The sequence below is a fragment of the Otolemur garnettii genome, unplaced genomic scaffold, assembly GCF_000181295.1.
Source record: "Otolemur garnettii isolate 467f Iridium unplaced genomic scaffold, OtoGar3 scaffold00076, whole genome shotgun sequence".
Lineage (NCBI taxonomy): Eukaryota > Metazoa > Chordata > Mammalia > Primates > Galagidae > Otolemur > Otolemur garnettii.
This window is the reverse complement of record NW_003852471.1, coordinates 2,870,969-2,894,576: the sequence shown is the minus strand read 5'-3', so window position 1 is coordinate 2,894,576 and position 23,608 is coordinate 2,870,969. Positions and strand designations below refer to the sequence as shown.

The 23,608-nt window shown below is 39.9% G+C and overlaps 1 protein-coding gene across 4 annotated transcripts in view; it reads right to left on the bottom strand.

The window, feature by feature from the left end:
• Window positions 1–23,608, bottom strand: part of MME (membrane metalloendopeptidase) — a 95,211-nt gene that overhangs the window by 15,277 nt on the left and 56,326 nt on the right. For all 4 annotated transcript variants that reach the window (XM_023515669.1, XM_012807834.2, XM_012807833.2 and 1 more), the window contains 3 exons: window positions 22,519–22,622; window positions 9,602–9,660; window positions 767–886 (listed from right to left, as the gene is read on the bottom strand). In XM_023515669.1, coding sequence (XP_023371437.1) covers window positions 767–886; window positions 9,602–9,660; window positions 22,519–22,622 — 283 coding nt within the window. The remainder of the gene's footprint in view (window positions 1–766; window positions 887–9,601; window positions 9,661–22,518; window positions 22,623–23,608) is intronic.

The window sequence follows — 23,608 nt, the reverse complement described above, 5'->3', positions numbered from 1 at the left end:
AAGAACGAAACAGTGTTAGTATTTACCAGTTAAGAGTGTTGCATAGGTTAATGAGTTACCAGACACTTAGTCTTTTACAAAAGTACACCCTCCCTGGCTCCTCCGTCCAGCTCTCTAAAGTTGGGTCTGGTTAAGGCTCATTTATTTTCTTGCTACTGTTCTCTCTTAACTTTCTTCTCACTTCTTCAGTCATGTCTATTACAGCTCTAACCATCACTTCTTCACCTATTCCATGTCCTCTATTCCTCTGAGGAATTCTGCTTTCACTGACATGCTACATCTATTTCTAGGGAATATATGTAAGTATCTACTGTTGCAAGGGCCTGAACTATGTAGTGGGTATAAGATGATGAATAGCCAAGAAAGCCCGTAATTAAAAGCACTTAAACTTCAGAGTCTCACGTGAACTTAGACTGGCACTACTTTCTGATTTTACATCTAATTCTAAGAGATGGACTGGACCCTGTCCTCTGAGAGTCTGGCAAGGTCAGTGATAAGCAGTCAGAAAATAAAACCAAGCATTATTACCCGTGTGACAAATATCACAGTGTTTTCTCAATATAAATATTTGCTTTCCTCTGCCAGAGTATAAAGCACATACTGCTTACCTCCATATTGGAACTTTTTGATCCTTTAAAGCAACAGTTTAAAGAGAAAACTGAAAGCATGGTACACAGCATGTGGTTTTGTACTGATACATTATAGTAAATCTATCAAATTTATGAGGGTATATCTCAGCCAATGGCTAATGTCACTTGTGCTTTACCATTGTCATCGAAGCCATGGGTGATTTCATGTCCTATGACCATGCCGATGCCCCCAAAGTTCAATGAGTTGGACTGCTGGGCGCTAAAGAAGGGGGGCTGCAGAATGCCAGCCGGGAAGACTATAAGGAGAGAACATGGTTAGAGATGACGTGTGGTGTTACTCTACGACAGCAGGACTGGAGTCAACGTCACGCTTGCTGTGTCCAGCATGTCGGTTTCACTTAGATATACACAATAGCCTGCTGTGACAGAAACAAATGCAGGCCTTTAATTATTGATGACACAAAGGGTTCATACTGGAGGGGCACCATAATCAATGATTTATAACCACAATCCACTGTACACTCTCTTTTAAGATTTTCTACTGTAAAGAGTTTAGAGCACAGGAAAATAACAATCTTCATTCAGGTGGCCCTTTCCCCCTTAGACATATGTAGAAGAAATAGTTACTACATATTTGAAATACTACATATTGAAAGTAGAATATGTTAGAAATAACATTGAAAGTATTTTGTCCATCTACAATGGCATCTTAAATAAACAGTGCCACTCAAATGATGGTGTCCCTTAACCACATAACCTTCCTTTACTTCATCATGGTACCTAGGACGACCTTATATTCTTCTTATTTGTTTATGGCTAGAGTTTTCACTTTTTCTATCTGTCCCATCTGACCCTGGCTTCTCAAATATTAGCCCTTTAAGAGCAGAGATTTGTGAGTCTGTATAAACATTTGCTTGGTTTTTGTTCCATTTATTTTTGCATTTATTAGCTTCAATACCTAAAACTAGAACCACCGGAAACATCATCTGCTCGGTGTGAATAAACGAAGTTTTCACATGTCCACTCTGACGTCTGCAGTAACCTGCTAACCGTCTCCATTTAGGGGGGCTCACAGACACTTTACATTTAGTGAGCCAAACCAGTGAGCAAACTGGTTTGCCCTCTAAGCCATCACTCTTGATTCTATTATTTCTGCTAATGGCACTCAGGATCTCAATCGCCCATGAATGTTTCTATTTATCTTAGCTGCCCTCTTTCTTTTACAAAGCCTTTTCCACTCTGCTTAGGGAAAGACCAGGCAATGCACCTTCTTACCAGCAGCACCTCCTGTGTTTATCCCTCCTCTCAGCATTACCGGCCCTATCCTGCCCCATCCTCTCCTTCTTTGTCTTAAGAATTGATTTCCTAATGTGCCTCCAAACTTCCTGTCTCACCCAACTATCTAGAATCTATCTTTAATCTAACCTAGCATCTGAATCTATCCTGCAACCAGCGCATCTCTGGTCGTTATTCCTCTCCTGCTGAAAGTCTCGGGGAAGTTTCTAATTGGTCTCTGCCTAAACACGACACCTTCCTGGCCTTCGGCTCAGTGTCCTCCCTTCTTCCCCACCTCCCTCAGGGCCTGCCCTGTTACCCTCTTACAATACATACTCTGGTCAAGCCATACTTTCTCTTCTCTCAGAGTACGTGTCATCTGTTTAATATAATTTTAGGTCATATTGTTTAGAGGTAGTTCATCTTTGACCTAAGAATTAAAATTAACGCTCATACTTTAGTAATTTTATCTTTCATGTTTTAAAACTTTAGTATCCACCGAGGATCTGAAGCATTATGTTCTGAAACAAACAAAATCTTTAGCATTGACACCTGTTCATGTGCAAAGCCGTGGGCCTTGACACTGAGACATTTGAGATCTAGTTGAATCAAATGTTGTTTCTTTGTCTTTCGGGGGGCTGAATGTGTCATGACCTTACATGAGTTTCAGGGACACATAACGGATATTTACAGAAAAGACTTTAAAAATACCCTGAGCAATTTCATTGCTTTCCAGACACTTAAAAAAATTGGAAAGTTGCCTTAACAGTCCAATGACAAAGTAATAAAAAAATACTTTTGTTCTTGAAAAATCTGATGAAAGTTAGACCTCACGTGTAGCTGCCTGAGCTAAACAGTGCCAAGAAATTATTTTTAGCTTAAAGTATAAAAATTGTGCACAGTGCTTTATTAACTTAACGTGAATGCTATCTCCCACACTATGTACTTGGATTAAAATTTACCCATTATATAAAATGCTCTTATGAAATGTGCTATCAAGACTAAACATTAACTATAAAGATCTTGCTGCTTTAATTATACCCTGATATGCCATTCTTCAGACGAATGATAAGATTTTTATGGCTCACAGGAAATACTAGTCTTCAAGTTCTGTTTTGCTAATTATGGTCCCCCCCCCCCCCCGTTTACTTCGTCAGCTAATCTTGCTAAGGAGGATTTTCTCTGTGAGCCCTATTGCTGCCACTTGTAGACTTCACAACTATTGTTTATAACCAACTGCTTGGTTCTACACTTTTTGCCTTCATGGCTGTCCACAAGTTAGTTAATTAACTCAGTCATTGGTCCATGAAACAAAAGATTATTTCTCCTCTTCCTCCTTCTCTCCCCGCCCCTCCCGCACCCCCGGCCACTTCACCACAGCAACTCTCCTAATTTACTCCTTTCTGGCTGTGGGCAATTTGATTTTCAAATATTTCAGACAAAGCTCACGTTTGCAATCCGGTAAAATTTTTTGGGTGGAAAATAATTAAACATTCTTTTTACAATTAAATGGAGTAGCAACATGTTTGGAAACATTTGCTCAGTTTTCAAGTCTGAAAATAGTACTCCTAGGAATGAAAAGACACTTCAGAAAATTTAATTATCTCAAGGTATTCATAGACCACACAGACTGAATATCCTAAAGAGCTTATACATTCCTGAAATTTAAAAATATTCATTTAAAAGATTCCTACGGAAATTTTAACGAAAAAAGGAGAATACAGCAGTAGCAAGACTAACCATCTGACTTGATCGTTTCTTAGGACAGGACTTTAAGGTTTAATAAGACGACTGAATGTTGCCTAGAACTTGCAAAGAAACATTTGGGAAACATTTTTATTGGTATGGCATGGGAGGCGTCTAGTGCTGCATGAAGCAGCTGTGTAAGGTAGAGGAGTGAATTATATACTTTCGCTATGCCTTTTTTCTTGGAAACTGACTTTTTTTGTTGCTGTGAAGTGGTGAGGGGTGCAATAAATTTGAATGTAGCCTATATGTGTGAGTTCTGATAAAACATGGTGGGGGCTGAGTTAAAAAGTAGAAATTATTGATATAAGTAACTCCCTATATGATAATATCATAAAATAAGTTTTTCCTTTTTTGAGATAGAGTCTCACTTTGTCATCCTCAGGAGAGTGCTATGGAGTCATAGCTCACAGCAACCTCAAACTCTTGGGTTCAAGTGATCCTCTTGTCTCAGTCGCCTGAGTAGCTGGACTACAGGCGCCCACCATAACGCCAGCTATTTTTAAAGATGGGGGTCTCACTCTTGTTTATGATAGTCTTGAACACCTGACTTCAAGCAATTCACCCATCTTGGCCTCCGAGAAAGCTAGAATTACAGGTGTGAGCGCTGCACCTGGCCAAATAAGTTATTTTTTTATCATAGAAACATAAAATGACCAATCCAAGGAAAAATTACATGCAATCTATTTTGAGGTATTTGTATGTCTATGGGAGGAATGTCATTTATGTGGTATGCGTTATTCTGTGCCAACTCTACTGCTATAATGCGCATCATACCAAATCTATTGCAACAGTGTTGTGGAAAATATACAGAAGATAACTCCGCATAGATACAGATGCATGCGTATGTGTACTTGTACATATGTACACACATTGTTATTAAGAAGAAAGATGAAGATCTGAATCTTCAATTATTTTTAGTTCATATAATCCCCCACCCGCCCAGTTTGAAGGTCTAAATGAATTGTCAAAGTGAAAAAGTGCATATTTCAAAGATTTCCTTTCTTACATGACACTTCCCCCTTCTTGAACTGCTGTTTTTAGCAGGCAAGCATATCACAAGAGCTTAAAAAGTTTTCATATTTTATATTTGCATCAGATGCATTTATCTTAAGAATTGTTAAAAAGGGCTTTCTTGGGTGGTGCCTATAGCTCAAAAGGGTAGAGCACTGGTCCCATATGCCAGAGGTGGTGGGTTCAAACCCAGCCCTGGCCAAAAAAAAGGGGGCGGGTGGCTTTCTTACTTTTTTTTTATTGTTGGGGATCCACTGAGGGTATAAGAAAACAGGTTACACTGATTGATTTATTAGGTAAAATTACATTTTAAAAATGGGGCCTTGGCATGGTGGTAATCCCAGAACTTCGGGAGGCTGAGCCAGGAGGATAGCTTAAGCCCAGGAGTTTGAAGCCAGCCTGGGCAATACAGAGAGACTTCATCTCTATAAAAAGTTTAAAAATTAGCCAGGCATAGTGGTGTATGCTTGTGGTCCTAGCTACTCAGGAGGCTGAGCCAGGCAGATCGCTTGAGCCAGAGTTCAAGGCTGAAGTGAGCTGTGATCTTGCCACTGTACTCTAGGCTGGGAGACAGAGGTAGACTCTGTCTCTAAAAAAAGGCTTCTTAAAGTCAACTCTCGATTATTCAGACGATAATTATCTATTTTGTGAAATGCTGGGCCACTTTCATCTTCTTTTTCCTATTGCTATCTGCTTGTTTGATTCCTGGCCATCGAGCACAAAATGAGAACATTTCCAGCTCTTTTCTGATTAGAAATCTGTGAAGTAGACCAATTGTGAGCTACTGCCATAGACTTGGCTAATTTAGAGTCAAAACAGGTCCCATCTTGACACAGGCTGTCTGGGCCTACCCTAGAGAAGGGTTGAAGTGCTGAACTTGCCAAACGCATCCTACTGAAGATGTAGCAGCCCCAGGTCTGACAGGATCCAGGGTCCTTCCTGAGCTGGAGTGAAAGTTGAAGCTACAGTCCTTGGTCTGCCCTAATGCATAGCTAAGGTTCTGGTTGGCCTCACGGTGTCCTAAGACCACATTGAAAATTAACTATTCTGTTAGAGTCTACTGATTATTAAAAAGAGGTTTTCGAAGTGATGAACATCCAGAAAGACATTTCTAAGTAAACCTGTAAATGGTTTTAGGAATATATTACAAAGGATTGACTACATGGGTTCCAAGGAGTTGATCATTAATCAGGCTCTGGTCTGAGTTTAGGCAATCATTTCTATAGTGAGAAAACAAATTAGCTTAGACTTTGAGCTAATTGATTTTAACCTGGGTACACACGTCTCACTTATTATCTGTATGATATGTAAAGACAATCTTTCTTGATTACATCATGTAATGTATTTCCATGTCATGTACCAAATTCCAGATGGATTAAAATTTTACTCCAAAACATAGAAACCATAAAAATATTGGAAGATGTATGTAACTTCTTCACCTGCCTTTTTTTTTTTTTTGACTGAAGGCTTGAAAGCAATGGAGAAAGGTATAACATAACTTTAATATAAAAGGGTATAATTTCTTTTCAGATTTGTTTATTGATCAATGATAAATAGTTTGAAGGATTTTTTTATAATTTCTAATTGGTAATAAAGTTCAAGGTACAACAGACTCTGAGATATAAGAAGAGTAGCTTAGAATAATGCTGAGGTTATTTTCTTTTTTTCTTGTTTTTTAAGAGACAGGGTCTTACTCTGTCACCTAGGCACCCAGCAAGGAAGTAGCAAAATCATAGTTCACTGCAGCATCAAACTCTTGGGCTCAAGTGGTCTTCCTGTCTCAGCCTCCCATAGTTAGGCCTAAGGCATGCATCACTATGTCTGGCTTTTTTTTTTTTTTTTTTAATCTTTGTGTAGAAGGAAAATTCTTGGTATATTTCCCAGGCTAGTCTCTAACTCTTGGCCTCACATGTTTCCTTCTGCCTCAGCCTCCCAAAGTGCTGAGACTACAGGTGTGACTGAGCCCATCTATCTTCTCTTTTGATCCGGGATCACACTTAGAAATGAAGGAAGGACTGTTTGTACATAGAGAGCTAAGTGCATCTGAAGGTCTACTATTTATTTACACTTCTGGCAGTATGGAGTCAGTTGGGTACCTTTCTAATGCTAGAAACCCTCTAAAAAATTGGGTCCGTTTATGTGATAAGAGAGGTAGAGTCCAAAGATGTCCAGGCCTTCCCAGGAAGAGAAAATTATGTATCTCAGTCATATTAAGTTATTCACTTATTCATTACATATGATAATTCATTCATGTATTAATTTTATGTTTATGTCTGTGTCTGTGATATTAGTGTTGGTGGACATATCTATTCTTTTATTCATAAATGGTTAGGTAAAGTTAATTTCATATGGTTCACCCTAATACAATAGAGTTTTCAACATTATAAACTCCTTGGAGTCTTCCAGAATAAAGATGACAGAGAGAACCAGCAGACAGAATTGCCAGGAGAATTGGATCTGTGAAAAACAGACTTTTGGAATCTTAAGCCACTTTATTATTCTGATGCTTAGTAAGGATTAAAGTCTATATAATGTTACACAGACATATTGAAGGGACTTTTAAAAAGTACTTACGAATAAGATACAAGTACTTAAAAATAAGAAAAACCATTTCAGTGAGAACTAGGATTATGATAAGAGAAATCAAACTACCTAGTGGGGTTTGCAACGATTTAAATTTTGAAAGCACTACGACTCAGAACTGGAACAAGACAAGGGCACCACTGTCACCACTTCTACTCAACACAATGTTGGAAGTCTAAGCTAGAGCAACCAGGCAACAGAAAGATATCAACTGTATCCAAATTGAAAAGAGGAGGCCAAACTATTGTTGTTTTTACTGATGATATTATCTTATATCTAGATATATGCCAATGAGTCCTGGAATTGATAAATAAATCCAGCAAAATCTCAGGTTACAAAATCAACATACCCAAATCAGTAGCATTTCTATATACTAAAACTAGTCAAGCTGAGAGTCAAATCAGAGACTCTCATAATAGCTACAAAGAAAATAAAATACCCAGGAACATATTTAACCAAGGAGATGAAAGATCTCTACCAGAAGAACTACAAAACACTAAGGAAAGAATTGGCAGAGGACACAAACATATACCAAAGCATAGCTTGTTCATGGATCAGTAAAATTAACATTGTTAAAATGTCCATACTATGCAAAATGATTTATTCAGTGTAACCCCCATCAAAATACCAATCTCATATTCCACACATCTAGAAAAAATAATTCTATATTTCGTTTGGTGTCAGAAAAAAATCCTGAATAGCCAAAGCTATCTTAAGCAAAAAGAACAAATCTGAAGGCATCACACTACCAGACTTCAAACTATCTTACAAGGCTACAATAACAAAAAACAGCAATGTTTTGGCACAAAAATCGAGACATAGACCAATGAAACAGAACTGAGTACCCAGATATAAAACCATCTACATACAGCCAAGTGATCTTTAACAAACCACACAACAATATATATTAGGGAAAATAACCCCTATTCAATAAATGGTGCTTGGAAAACTGGGTAGCCATGTGCAGAAGAATGAAACAGGATCTCTGTCGCTCACCTCTTGCAAAAATTAATCCAAGACGGATAATGGACTTAAATGTAAGGCATGAAACCAGAAGAAAATGTACAAAAGACTCTTCTATATACTGGCCTCAGCAAAGGTCCCAATGGCAATGACAGCAACAACAAACATAAACATCAATAAATGGGGCTTGGTTAAATTAAAAAGCTTCTACACAGGGGCAAGGAAATAATCAACAGAACAAACAGACAACCTACAGAAAGGGAGAAAATATTTGCAAGGTACACATCGGCTAGAGGGCCAATAACCAGAATCTACAAAGAACTCAAGCAAATCAGCAAGAAAAAAAAACAAACAATCCCATTAAAAAGTGGGCAAAATACACAAACCGAAGTTTTTCTAAAAATACAAATGGTAAATAAATGTATGAAAAAATGCTCAATATCACTATTTATTAGAGCAAAAGAAAATAAAGCCACAATAAGATATCTCTTTACCCCTATTAGAATGGCTTTTATTAATAAGGTCCCAAAACAGTAGATTCCAGCGTGGATGCAGAGAGAAAGGAAAACTTGTACACTGTTGATGGTACTGTAAACTAGTACAATCTCTATGGAAAACAGTATGGAAAGGCCTCCAAGAACTAAAAGTAGACCTATCATTTGATCCAGCCATCCCACTACTGGGTATTTTCTCAAAGGAAAAGAAGTCATTTTACCAAAAAGACTCCTGCACTCACAGGTTTATTGTAGCACAATTCACAATTACAACGGGGTGGAACCAACCCAAGTACCCATCAATCCATGAGTGGATGAACAAAATGTGTTATATGTATACCATGGGATACTACCCAGCCATAAAAAATAATGGATTAATGTCTTCTGCAACAATTTGGATGGATCTGGAAACCATTATCCTAAGTGAAGTATCAAAAAAATGGAAAAAAAAAAGCACCACGTGTACTTGCCATTAAATCAGAACTAGATGAGCCTTTTAGGAACTAGGCTATCTCAGGTAGTTAAACTGAATAATGTGCCTCTGATGATTGCCATTTAAACTCACTGGAAAGCAAGCAGTGGGGAGGGGAGAAGGGGACGGGTGGAAAAAACCCTACCTAACGGGCGTTGGGGACATTTGTAGCCCTGTCTCAAGCATTGTGAAAGCGATCCATGTAATGGAAATTATTTGTATTGCCTTAATATTTTGAAATAAAAAACCCAAGTAAACAATAACAAAAAAAATTAAATTCCCCTATTATAATTAAAAGAGGTACATGCAGGAACTTAACTTTCAAAAAGAATATTCAATAAATTAACAACTCAGCCTCAGTAGTGCTTGTCTGAAAGTATTGCTACATTGGTGATACAATGTACTATTGGTTAGGTACCATTGGATAGAGAAATATTAAAGAATGATTCAGAAATACGTCTTACCTATCTGATTTCTGCCTGAAGAATAAAATGCATTGACTACAGCTGCTCCACTGATCCACCTATGAAAAACAGAAGAACTCATTACAAATGCATTATCTGCTTCAATCTGCTCACTACAATAAAAGCATTATTACTATTCCTAGATGACTCTTAACTTTCCCTTTGAAATATGATCAAGGAATTAAAATTAGCTCACTAGGTGAGAGCTCATTTGAAAGTGTTTCTATTTCTCGAAAACACCAGCATATAGTACATTCAGGTCTGCAATCTGTTATTTTATTTGCATGAATTTTTATAAAAGCATCTGATGGTGCAAACCCTATTAAAATGTATCTTTTCAGAAATTGCCATGAGTTAAGATTAGATTGAAATGTATTTAGTTTTATGTTCCTGATACCAGGTAACTATGACAACAATTCTGTTATCAGTTGACAGAACACTGAAGTACAGGTCTTTAAAACTTTAGATTCAAGTATATTTAAAACATGAGCCTTTTAGGGAACTAAACTATCTCAGGTACTTAAATTGGAGTAATATGCCTCTGATTATTGCCATTTAAATCTATTTTTTAAAAAAATCCAATATTCTGTGCTGCTCCAGCAGCTCAAGATGCAGAAAGGCAAGAAGGCCAAGGAAGGAGGAGGCCCCGGCCCTGCCATCACGAAGAAGCGGGAGGCCAAGCAGGTGGTGGACCCCGTTTGAGAAAAGGCAGAACTTTACAGGACGTCCACGACAAAAGGGACCTCTTCTGCTTTATCAAATGGCCTTGCTATATCCAGTTGAGGCTACAAAAAAAGCTATCCTCTTCCAGCAGCTGAAAGTGCCTCCTGCGATTAACCAGTTCACTAAGGCCTCGGACCACCGAACAGGTACTCAGCTGCTTACGCTGTCCCACAAGTACAGACAGAGGCAGAGCAAGAGAAGAAGCAGTGACTGTTGGCCTGGGCTGAGAAGAAAGTTTCTGCCACAGGGGCTGTCCCCATGAAGAGGCCACCTGTCTTCCGAGCAGGGGTGGTAGCACTGTCACATCTTGGTGGAGGAGGAGAAGGCTCAGCTGGTGCTGACTGCCCCTGGTGGAACCCATGGAGCTGACGGTCTTCCCGACTGCCGTGTGTCAGAAAATGGGGGTCCCTTCCTGCATTGTCAAGGGGGAGGCCAGGCTGGGGCATCTGGTCCACAGGAAGACCTACACCACTGTCACTTTCATGTCTGTTAACTCAAGAGACAGAGGAGCTCTGGCTAGGCTGGCGGAAGCCTTCAGGACCAATTACCACAACAGATACGAGGACGAGATCGATTGTCTCCAGGGACACAACGTCCTGGGTCCAAAACCTGTGGCCTCACACTGCCAAGCTGGAAAAGGCGAAGGCTAAAGAACTTGACACTAAACCGGACTAAACATACACTTCAGTTTTCTGTACATAAAATAATAAAAATTATCCTTTGAAAAAACCCAACATTCCTAATGCAGTAAAGGTATTATTTTTGTATGACTTTAAAATGAAACTCAGGTAGCTCTTAAGTAGAGCTGTTTGTTGGTCTGTGTATCCCATGTCTAGAAATTTTATAAAATATAGTTGCTGACTTCAGGAGACTCTAGTTCAGGCGTCCTCAAACTATGGCCCACGGGCCACATGCAGCTTGCCTAGGAAATTTATCCGGCCCGCCGGGTGTTTTTGCCGCCACTGCCTGTCCTGCTTAGCAGCTGACTATCCCGGGGCCCACAGTCCGGCCCTCCAATGGTCTGAGGGACAGTGAACTGGCCCCCTGTTTAAAAAGTTTGAGGACCCCTGCAGTTGAAGAGATGAGGAAGACAGATAAGCAATTATAATACAAGACCTGGACGAGAGTTAGAGGGTTGATCAGAAGTGGTGAAGACGGCCTATCAATTGCCATTTGTTAACAACGTCTGTGCAACAGGAATAGGATTCTTATCTCAAAAGACTTACATAAAGCACTATACACTCACTAAAAAATGGACACTGCTTGACTTCAGATAACCTTTTAAAAGTCAGTACACATGCATACACTTAAGATAATTATATATTATCTAATGGCTTCACTGTGGTTATTCTACCTTCAGAGCAAAGCATGACAATTATTACCCTATTCACAGACTGAGCTTATAATTAGTACCATGAGGTAAATCAGAACTGTTTCTAAACCCTGTTTCAGCAGGTAAGCCAGGCATCTGCCTGAACCAGCCGTTTAGTTACAATATCAGTAATGACTGTGGCATGTCAGGTGAGTCCTATTGCGATCTGTTAAAACAAGTGGCAGAGGGCCACATTCTATAACAATTTCCTGATAAATTCAGAGTAAGTATAAATGTTGTTTTCTCCAGTAATAAAGACTTTGCATAAAAAGGATTCAGGACATTTTAAAAAATCCAGCTCCTATTTCTGTGAATTTTTCTTTAGGAAGAAAATAAGTTTGGAAATGGGGAAGGATGGTTCATCAATGTGTGTCTTTCTAGTTTGTTACTGCCATTGCTTTAAATGGAGAAAAATACTTTAAACAGGATGGAGGGACTGGGATGGCAATCCTTCTTTATTTCATCACAGTTCCCGTCACCAATATGTTAGTACTTCTTGGAAGGTTGACGATTGCAAGAATCTAATTTTATTTATTTTACTTAAACTCCACTTTCTTCCCACATAATGTGTGCTGACTCTCAAGGAAAACATGTATTTGTAAACCCAGGGATATTAGACTACATTTGAGAAATCAGAAACTTGATAGAACAAGTAGATTTCATTCAGAAATATTCTAAGAGACACTATTTATCAATATTAAACAGATATCATGATAAGGAAAAATGATGACTAGATATGCCTATTCACATAGTAAACTTAGGTTCAAATACGGTTCCAACTTACCTGGCGTGAGGGTCAAAATGAAAAACGTGCTCACGCTATTCTTGAGGGAAAATATTGTTCCTTGTATAGTTTGAAAAGGTATTTTTGATGTTTGCTCAAAATTTTAATAGCAATGATGGCAGTAAATTTTACATGTCCATGTAAACAACTTATGGTTATTAAAATTTTAATTGCTGTAAAAGTTAAACATGTTTCTAGGTCACACTGGTTTCAGTTTCTTAGTTATGAACTTCTGATTTGGTGACAATAAATTCTGCATAGATTTTATGAGTAATTACAAATAATACTTGTAAACTGTTTCGCTTTGGACTAGTCAAAAATTCAAATAATGAAATAGAAAAAGTGCCAATTCAAATTATTTTTAAATTGTCATTATAGAGGACAGGAACTAGATAAATGAAAATGGTGTTTCAGAGAGCAATAGTCTCAAAAGTAGGATGGAGATGAATGAAGTGTAAAGGACATTACCCATCTGTGTTTATTGCTTTTGTACAAATAATGTCATATCAGTCAGGGGGCAGTGGCTCACACCTGTAACCCTAGCCCTCGGGGAGGCCAAGGCAAGTGGATTGCTTGAGCTCAAGAGTTCAAGACCAGCCTGAGCAGGAGCAAGATCCTGTCTCTGCTAAAAAAAGAAAATTAGCTGGGATTTGTGGTGGGCATCTATGGTCCCAGCTACTCAGGAGGCTGAGACAAAAGCATTGCTTGAGCCCAGGAATTTGAGGTTTCTGTGAGTTATGATGTCACAGTACTCTAGCCTGGGGCAACAGAGTGAGACTCTGTCACCAAAATAAATAAATAAATAAATAAATGTCATATCTTTTGCTTTAATGCTTTTCTTTTCTTCTGTTATATTAATTTTGAGGGCTTTACGATTGCATTTTGACTAATGTTATAACTTTCCAGTAGGGAGAGGTTTGCATATGAAAATGTCCACCATCACGAAAATGGGTAGCTACTTATGACCACAGAACACACAGATAAAATTAGAATTAGGGTGGTTAGTACTTAGTATTTGCCTTTTCTTTCTAGAGATCTTTCATGATGTGTCCTCAGACCACTCTGGGGGAATTACCCTGACTCAAAAGCACAAGGCATTTTGTCCCTGACAAAAACCAGAACTTGCAGTACTATGATTAAATCATTACATCTTAACTAAGGCAAACATAATAGCTAAAAATTGAATGTCTGACATTCATGGTCAGTCATGAAATATCTCACTATGTCAATGTTCAAGCTAAATTAACAGAGCGAGAAAATGTTTTTCAAATTAAAAGCAAAGATATAACAAAATATATCTTTCGGTTTGGATGCAGTCTTCATAAATGTGGAAGCTTCCCTTTATGGAACACAGACAAATCTGGCTTGGAGCAGCAGCACAGAGAACAGAAAATGCACCCACATTAGAGAAAACCAAATAGCAGCGATTCCTGCCCTAACACAGGGTTAGTACAGGTTAGCAGGAGACGCCCTTTCAGCGTGTTGGCCAGACTCTCGGAGCCTCCACACCAGCGTCAGGGCTGAGATGAGGCCAGTGAAGTACCAAGTCCCTCCCTTCCTCTTCCTTCCTCCCGCGGTCTGTGTGCGTATTCGTGTGAGTGTGTGCGGTATAAAGGGAAGAGTGGAAAAGCAGGAATAAGAAACTTTTTCTTAATTTCTTAGATGCAGTTTTGTCAAGTCTGAAGATCCTTGTTTTGGGTCATTCCACAGTAAAACAAAGAAGGGCCACGGGGGCAGCAAAGGCCTCAGAGCTGAGCTAACCACATGGGTGGACACACAACTGAAATACCCTTGAGAGAGGGACCAGGTGCTGATCTTCTATCTCTTATTATCCTGAAGCAGCTCAGTGGTGATGAAATGCCAAGTGCATGGACATGGCTTCCACAGAGGCCCATAGGCTGATTCTAGAGCCTTTCACACATGATAAACTATAGGATTACAAAGCGCCGGAAATAAAATTTCTTTTTCACCTACTCCTGTGTAACTTTAAAATGGAAGACAACAAAATTGTTGATGTATCGTTGCTGCAAGTGCTCAGTCTCTTAGTAGTGTCAGAGCCACGCCTCCAGTTCCCCTGCATGGAAAGGGGAATTTTCATCTTGAAGTCATGATAAGCTCTATAATCCTTTACATTTCTCAATATCCTCTCATTAGGACTTCCAAGCTTTCTGTATACTTTCATTCTTCTTTCTAGTCGTAGAGGGCACCTATAGTTTGCACGTGTAGAAAGGGAGTATGATTAGTAAGCTCTTTTTTCTGATATTCAGCTGAGCTAAGTGATAGAACTGGGACAAGAACATTTAACCAAAGGAGAATGGGAATCTTCTCAGCTTCCAATCAGATCTCCTCCTTTTGAGCTGTTGATCTGCATCACACACACAACTTCGTCGCATTGATTAAGGCCATTTTCTTGTCATTCTCTTTAAAAGTGGAGATGGCCATTTCTTGCCACTGTTACAATTCCCAGTTTATAAAGAAGGAATTAAGTTCTAAGGTTATCTAACTTCACACAGCTACCATGTTTCTCTGAAAATAAGACCTACCCCCAAAATAAGCGCTAGCAGGATATCTATGCATTTGTTAAATAAGCCCTACCCTGATAATAAGACCTAGTGACAAGACATCCCCTGAAAATAAGCCCTAGTGTGTCTTCTGAGAAAAAATAAATATAAGACAGTGTCTTATTTTTGGAGAAACATGGTATTAAAAGGCAAATTGGGAATTCTGACTCTAGTCAACTCACCCCTTCTAAATCCATAGCACAAGCTCTTTCCCCTGCTCCGTAATGTTTTCCCCAAAGGCAGAATCACAGCATGAGCAAAGAACTTCATTAAACTGCTCACTGAGGTCATATGAGGGTCACTGACACAGCTGAAATACTCTCAGGGACTCACCTGAATCTGTCTGAGGCCAGGACTCTCAGTTCAACACTAAACTGAGCGCGTCCACTTCTCCTTCAACAGAAGGTAGCAGAAAACCATTACTCTAATTTTCTTCCTAGACGTTATCTACTTTTTTTTTTTTTTTTATGGTTCCAGTCTGGCAACGAGGCACAGCCTTTCTATATTTCAATAACTTTATATACGTGTACATGCATGTACAGCTGCACACACACAAGTTCAGAGAAATTCCCAATTTTATATACGGGTGGGTGGATCATTTCTGTCAGAATGTTCTTTTAGTGACTTTTCCTACTGATTTAAAGTAATCCTGGGAACTTTCAGGAAAGCTCTGAAAGCTCTTTTATTCTACATAAGCCTTAGCACTGACATCACCTGACATAATAAGGCTATTCTCTGCCTCGCTTATTAGAAGGTAACTTCATGAAGGCAGGGCTGTTCCATGTCTTGTTCTTAATTTAATCCCTAGGGCTTAGGCCAGTGTTGGGAACATGGTAGGCGCTTGATGAATATCTGGGCCCCGGTACATCCGTGGGTCCTCCAGTTCCCCCAGAGTGCTGACTCATCTCATCCTGTGACTTCTGGAGGCTGGAGGGCACCACGGCTGTGCAGGCTGTAGAGAGCAGTGGCAACTGGACGCCACCCAGCATCTAGACATTGTCCTCCCTGGAGATTACACTGGAATAGAAGTACCAGTATTATTTTGTTAAGTTTTCCCCGTTTAAATGGAAGCATAGGACCTTTAGATTGTGTTGTTTGAAGGTGATGTAAATTTAAAACGAGTTCAAACTTAAATCTTTAAATTATTCAACTTCCCTCCCTACTTCCCCATCTCCCTCTGAAAACAAAACAAACCAGTATCCCTCCTTGGATGGTAATTTAAAAGCAGAGATATTTCTGTTGATAAAATGTATTCTCCTTGCAAACCCAAAACACACTGAAAAACTGCAAAGGCTTTGTTGGCCAACGGGAATACAAACAACGGAAGTCGGAAATGGCGTCTGTTACGACATGTGTGGAAGAATGTGAGCCGGCCACGGCACGGACTGTCTCGGGAAATCAGAATGCTCTGTTCAGCTTTAGTCTAACTGTCTCGTCCTCAGTCTTTTTAACAGATCATCTCCGTCCACACTGACAGGGTCCCATCTGTTTATCAGGTGTCCAGCACTCTGCACGCCCGCCCTGGACAAATTCTGCCACCTTCCCACCTCCGTGCCACCACATTTACCCAGTGGGTCCTGCACACTTATTTTTCTTTTGATATCTAGTTGAACAATTTGGGACTCAATTAGAAAGAAGGTTAATTATAGAAACACGAGTGAAAAGGAAAGATCAGAGGGGCAGAGGGAACTTTTGAAAGTGAGGTTCTTTCTTCACTTCTCACAAACATGTTCTTTTCTTCTTGTGTTACTTGATGTGGGGAAACCAAGGAGGAAATGTCATGGCTTTCATCAAAAGGTCACAAAAAGGACCATAGAATTTTAGTGCTAGTACGAACCTTAGACAAATCATATAGTCTAAGGCAGCCTGCTCGTTTGTTAATATGAAAACCGCAAGGCTTTCAAAAGGCCATACGTAGTAACTGGTAGAACTAGAACACAGTATCAGAGATTCCCTGCAGTGGCACAACCATTGTGGTACTTTACAGGGTGCCTACTGCTCTGCCATTTTGGTGGTGCTGGTCTTCCCGGAGGAACCACAGCGTCACGGCTGGTGAGTGGCTGGCCTTGGGGATTCCACTTCTCTCAGGGGTTTGCTACCATTCAATCAGCCCAGATTAGAAAAAACTGCAAACAACCAGAGGAAGATGGAAAGGCGTCACCCTTTTGTGTGTGTGTGTGTGTGTGTGTGTGTGTGTGTGTGTTTGTGTGTACAGGATGCTCTGTTCACGCCAGTGTTAATTTAAATGCTGGCATATCGTTTCCAAGGTTTCACTAGTAATAAAGGTTCAATTGTGGTTTTAAGAAAGTATTGTCCTAGCACTTTGTTTCTCTGTCACAGCACCACGCTAGCCCTGCCTTTCATCCTGTTTCATTTTCAGTCACTTGCCTCTTGTTGAAGGCTCCGAGTGAAGGAAACATCTTTCTCAGCTTTTCACCCTCACCGCACTTAGCACAGCGCTTTACACAGAGCAGCTCCTCAATCTGGCTTTACTGAACTGGCTCCTGTCACTGTCACTGTGTTTTTATTTTGATGCGTAACAGCAGGAGAGATGCACCAATGGACTAAGGCTTTGTCGTTGATGGAGAGGACCACCGGGGCTCCACAGTCACGATTCACACACACCAGCACCACCTGTCACAATTATATCCCAGAAAGTTCTGTCCTGAGACTCTAGCAAAGTAACACCATGTCTAAAACCAACAAAAGGGATTCATTTTGATTTGTTCTTGTATATTTTTTTCCTTAGGAGGTTTATGTTTGTTCTATGAACTCTGAGTGAATAATTATGTTCCTAGAAGTAAATATATTAGACATATTACTAAGTAATTTTTTTCAATCGATGTATTTCCAATTGCATTATTTTTACTTGATAATACATGTTTGAAATTCTTAATAAACTGGCACCAAGTACTTAGAACCCACAATGATTAAGATAATTTTGGGAACACACACTTGGCACTCAGAAACCATGACCCAGAGCTTTTTAAATTTAAATGCCCACCCCTGGTAGGCTCTGGTGGCTCACACGGGCAGAAGGAAGACTTTGTATCAAAATGGTTAACTTGGGCATATCACAGGTAGACCTCTGGATTTCCACCATGTTTTGAATTTGTTAAAGATGCCACGGCACATCTTCACCAACCACGATGGTGAAACCCCTGGATGTGACAATTTTTATCTTAGCAGCTGAGTTAGCTTTATCAGCATGGTTAGTTTTATCCCTCATTCACCTTATGAAGGCTCCACATTCTGGTCACCAGTGTTGGCGCTCTGAGGACACAAAGGTGTTTCTGCTTTCAACATGGGCTAACGCGCCTAGATGCACTAAAATGCACCGGTGCTTTGACTAGAAGTACGAGACACAGATCAGGCACAAGGTGAGAAAAGGAGTCACTAAGCCCAAACCATGTGCAGATTTGTGGGAGCCGAGGACGCCACGTCGCCGGCCCAGCCTGTCTAACTGCCCAGGCACGGACCACTGTACCACCTTGCTCAGAATCAACTCCCCTTAGGTGCTGGAGGGCAATTTGTCTTAGCAGGAGAGAGAGAGAGAGAAACAGTCTTAGAGGAGAGTGAATCTTAGCAGTCTTCATAGAAGGACGCCAAGTAAGGTGCTCTCCAAGCAGGAGGAACGAGAGTTAGAGGGAGCGGGTCCGTGAGAGAATGAACGAATCTGGTCTGACCGCTCCTGCAGCTACTTATAGACGTGATCCTGTGGCTATTTGTACCACAGGTGTGGAGATTGCCAAGCACTGACACTTGAGGAGAGCCGAATTCCTTCCACATGCCCTTCTCACCAAGGTGTTAGCGACACGTTACATCACAGGTGTTTCTTATAGTTACAGAGAATTTAAAGCTTAACTCTCTCGTCTCCTTCCCTTGAATCATCTGGTCTCCTACACAGGCTTCTGTTAGATGAACAAGGTCAAACAGAGTGGTGCAAGGCATGAAATGAAGGCGGGGGAAGGAGTGATTGGAAGAATTCGTATGGCTTGAACTTTGGGCACTGGTGGGAGGGAAGGGGAATCTAAAGGAACTCTGGAGTGCTAGAGGGCGTGATGGAGAGCCATGGACCTCTGTCCAAAGAGGGCATGCTTCACGAGACCGCTCATGGGAACACACTGAAGGGTTTCCATTGGGAAAAGATGGGACTCAATTTATTGTCTTCCCAAAATCTCTAGGACACTAAGTGTGGGAGGACACACTGAAGATGTGTAACATGATCGGTGATAAAAATTAGGAAACAAATAGAAAGAGCTCTGATGAACAAGGAGAAATGTCTGCAGTAAGGAAGTGATAACAAGGACGTTGAGATAGAATTCCCCTCAATCCTCAATAGTATCTGAACAGCAGCTGGTAGGTGTAGAACTTTATTTTATTTTTGTAGTTTAGGGCTGGGGCTGGGTTTGAACCCACCACCTCCGGTATATGGGGCCCCATACTCCTTTGAGCCACAGGTGCTGCCCTAGAACTTTATTTTCTACAGGGAGATTGAAATTAGGTGTCACCGTAGGTGTTAGGGATGACAGAAAGGGATCCATGGAGGATGGTTTGAGTCCCTGGTTTCCGTCTTGGGAGCAATAAGATGGAGGGTGTTCGAAATGGGGAGATATGGGGACCCAGAATCATTAATTTTTGCCTAAATAGCAAATGCTGTGCCTGTGGGGTCCACAAGAACTCTCCGTGGAACTGTTTCATAAGCAGCTGGACATTTGGGTCTGGAGCTCAGCAAATGGAACAGAGTCAGACCCAAATATTCAGCTGGCACAACAATGGTAAAAGGTAGCAACTCATCTTTGCTTAATGAGAGCATGTCAGGGGGTTAAGAAAATGTCTACAAGTTTGCTATTTGGCTAATTGAATTTATTAAGAGTAATTGTTGCCTTAAAAATTGAGCGTGTTATCATTTCTCTAAAGTACCCTACAATATAACCGTCAGTTCTAACGTTTTATTTCTGTTCCCCCAGTTCTGGGTCTGCACACCTATTTCTCCTGCAAGACTGTGGGTGCAAGGAGCTTGAGCATCTGAGGATAAAATCCTCTGAGGTGGACCTACAGGAGGCCCATGTGAGGAAAGCGCCGTCTGACAAAGACGAGATGATTCGTCTGAACATACACACTGAAAACTTCAACTTGGTGCTATGTGAAAAAGGTATGAATATAAGGTAGTAACTTTATTGCTAGTAAGCAGATCCAAAATAAATCAGAAACTTTCCCTGTAAGAAATTTTAATAGAATAAAGGGAACTTTCATTATGTTTGTATTCGATAGGGCTCCATCCTACTGATTTGATGCAATTACTGTCAGGAGTGTTTCTGATTCTTCTGGAAGACAAACATAAATTTCAAGTCTAAACTGCCAATTAAAGGCATGAGAAAGATTCCACAAAATTAAACATGAACAAGAATGATACGATAGGAAAAGAAAGTCACAGTAACTCAGGGACCGCACTTAGGAGAAGGGACTTTAAAGGAATATCAGTATCGGAGTCCTGGACAGAAAGTAATTACATGACGATCTGGAGTGACACCTGGGGGTATGTTTTTAAATGGTCCCCAGGTGATTTTAACTTGCAGCCAGTGTTTGGAACCTTTGTATTCTGCACACGGGCAGAAGATGGAGAAGGAAGAAAAGCTGGTAGTGTGGGGTATAGAAGGCCTTAGAAGTCATTTTGCAAAAAGTAAAAAAGAATTCGTTTTGCATTTGTGACTATCAGAAGCTCAAAGAAAAGTCCCAGAAAGTGCTAGTACTGTAGTGTGCTGTACTGACGGGACAGTCATTAAGGGATTAAATACAATGTTGAGTTTTGATCATCTATCTTAAAAAGAAAAGGACTCAGAGAAAATCAGCCCATATGATGAAAGGGAATAAAAGTATACACGGCATTACAAAGTGATTAGGAAACCAACACTAAAGTAACTTCAAAAGAAAACACAAGCAATTATGAAACAACTATTCCTAAAATTCTGAGAAATTTTCTGGTGTCCTATGGGCACAGCTTATTTTGCCCTTCAGAAAGAATATTTGACGAGATTTGTCTGTAAATATTTTTACAGTGCTAACAAACTGTGTTTTTAAAGAAATAAAAATATGCAGACTTCTAAGAAACCTCTCAGATTATAAATTTACCTAGAGGATTCTTTTGGATAACTTTTTATAAAAAAGATAAAAAGTTCCTAGAGACAGGATACGATAACCTTACGATAACATCAAACATGTTCTTTCTAGAAGGGACACTAAATCTTCTATGATATTTGCAGCTCCATTTTTAGTACCAGACAACACAACATTTGCTTCAATATTAACCTGTAACTCAGCAGAAGGGTCCCTCTCTGTCATTTCAGCGTTGCAAGAGTTCAGAACACTGAGTAAGGGTTACAATTTATCTGCCCTTCCGTTAGTAACTTTGTCCAACCTGCCCTTGTTTTACTGAGAACAGAACAGCCTTATCATCAAACAACCCCTCTGCCCTTTGTACTTCTCTTGGCAAAAGATTTCCCCCTGTGTATGGTTTATTACATCAAGTTTTGTCTACTTTCTGCTGTTGTAACGAAGTCTAACCAAAGTTCACCTTGGATTCTCCCAGTGCCCATGAAACCTGGGTTTAGCATTCCAAAAATTTAGTTAAATTAGAATGAATGAAGGCACAAAAACACTTCTGTAGCCCATTATTGTGTTAGTTACACAAATCAAGTTAGTATATTTCTGTTTCACATGCTCATTCACTCATTAATTCATTTTTAAATGAGAAGCGTCTAGGTGCTAGAGGCTGACACTTTACGGTCAAAAGGAACAGCCCCTGTTCTATAAGGGCTATGAGCCTAGAGAGAAAAAGTGAGCAAAAGCAGTTCTAGGGATTAAAGTGCACCAACACACATGCTGACAAATATATTAAACACATCTATTTCGCTGAAAAATAAACACTTAACAAATAGTTATCACAAAGCACAGAAGACACTAACAGGCAGAGATTAAGAACATTGGAAGGCTGTGAATGAGAGTGGTTCCTGGTATTTCCTATTCCCAGAGTTACTAAACGGGAACAATCAAGGCAGAGAATGGGGGTGTGGGATTCCTGACCTACGGGGAAAAGTGAGGGCTGTCAGCAGAAGAAAACAGAGCAAGGTCTAAGAGAAGGTTTAAAGGAGTGAGGGGATAGGTAACTTAGATTAAGGTGTTTTTGAGAACCTTGTTCACAAATAAATTAGAGGGGACTGCCAATGATGTAAGAAGAAACTAATGAAATAAAGTCATTCTGAGGATATATCAAGGAAAAAAATTAAATTGGTTAAATTTCTGACCTATATCTTTCACATAGATACAATGAAACGCTTTAAGAGGTTCTCAATGGAAAGAGGACATTGTACCTTTCGGCATTTTTTTTCTAAGTCAGGCTCTTTTTCTTAATCCCAACAAAGAAGGAAGGCCAAAGCCCTCTTCTGAATCAACGCATTAGACCCTGGGGGATACGTACTCATCCTTGTCCACCTTCTCGCGCAGTTTCTTTAGTTGTTTACTTTGGCCGAATTTCAAATTCTGAATTATGTTCTCGAAGTATTCATCTTCTTTGTAGTTCAACTATATGATATAAAAGATTTGGGAGAAATATTCAAACCCGTGTCTTCTAAAAAGTAGGAAGGATATTTTCTTAAATTCTATGATTTAATAAAGTTAATTGGGAGCATTAAGAAACTTACCAAAGGATTTCAGTCCAATTAGCTTAGTCCTACAGTAAGGGCCAGTGCTGCTCTAGCCACCTCACACCTTCCGTCTACTCTTTTATAATCAATCAAATGAAACCAAGTGTCAGACAAACCTCACTGTGACAATATTGATCCTCAAATAACACATAAGGATAATAGCACATTTTTATTTAGAGCCTACCATGTGCCATGTACCATTCTAAGTATTTAAATATGTATTATGCTCATGTACTCTGGGGAATAACACTATGAACTGCTAGTCTCACTTTAAAGCTGAGGAAACTGAGATACAGTTTAATCACTTTTGCAAAGTTTCAGTGATAGGTGGAACTGAGGGTGACCAGATTTTAACATGTGTAAAGCGGGACAACATGGGGGCGGGGATGGGGCAGGGGACGGGGCAGGGCAGGGCCTGACAACAATGCAAACTTTGATAAGCAGTTCTCGAATAATCACTTCTCAATAATTATTTGTTATTATTACAGTTTAACATTGCAAAATTAACGAAAATAATATAAAACTCATATTCTGGCGAAATAGCCACATGGCAGCCAAAAACTATATATTCCCTCCCTGTTCTCCCGCCCGTTGGTGCATTCTTTCCAAAAATCTGGACTTTTATAAAAGGCCGCGGGCTGCAGGACAAATTGTTGAAAAGCGGGACTGTCTCGCCAAAAGCGGGAAGTCTGGTCACCCTAGTAGAACTGTAATTTGAACCCAAGGAGCTTGACTTTGAGTTTATTGTTTTAGCCACCACACTCCCGTCAGAAGGACCCCTGGGGCTTGCAAGCAGAAGTCTGCTCATTTAAAAAAGAAAGGCAAGTTTTTCTGCAAATGGAAAAAGACAAAGAGGGCAGGAAA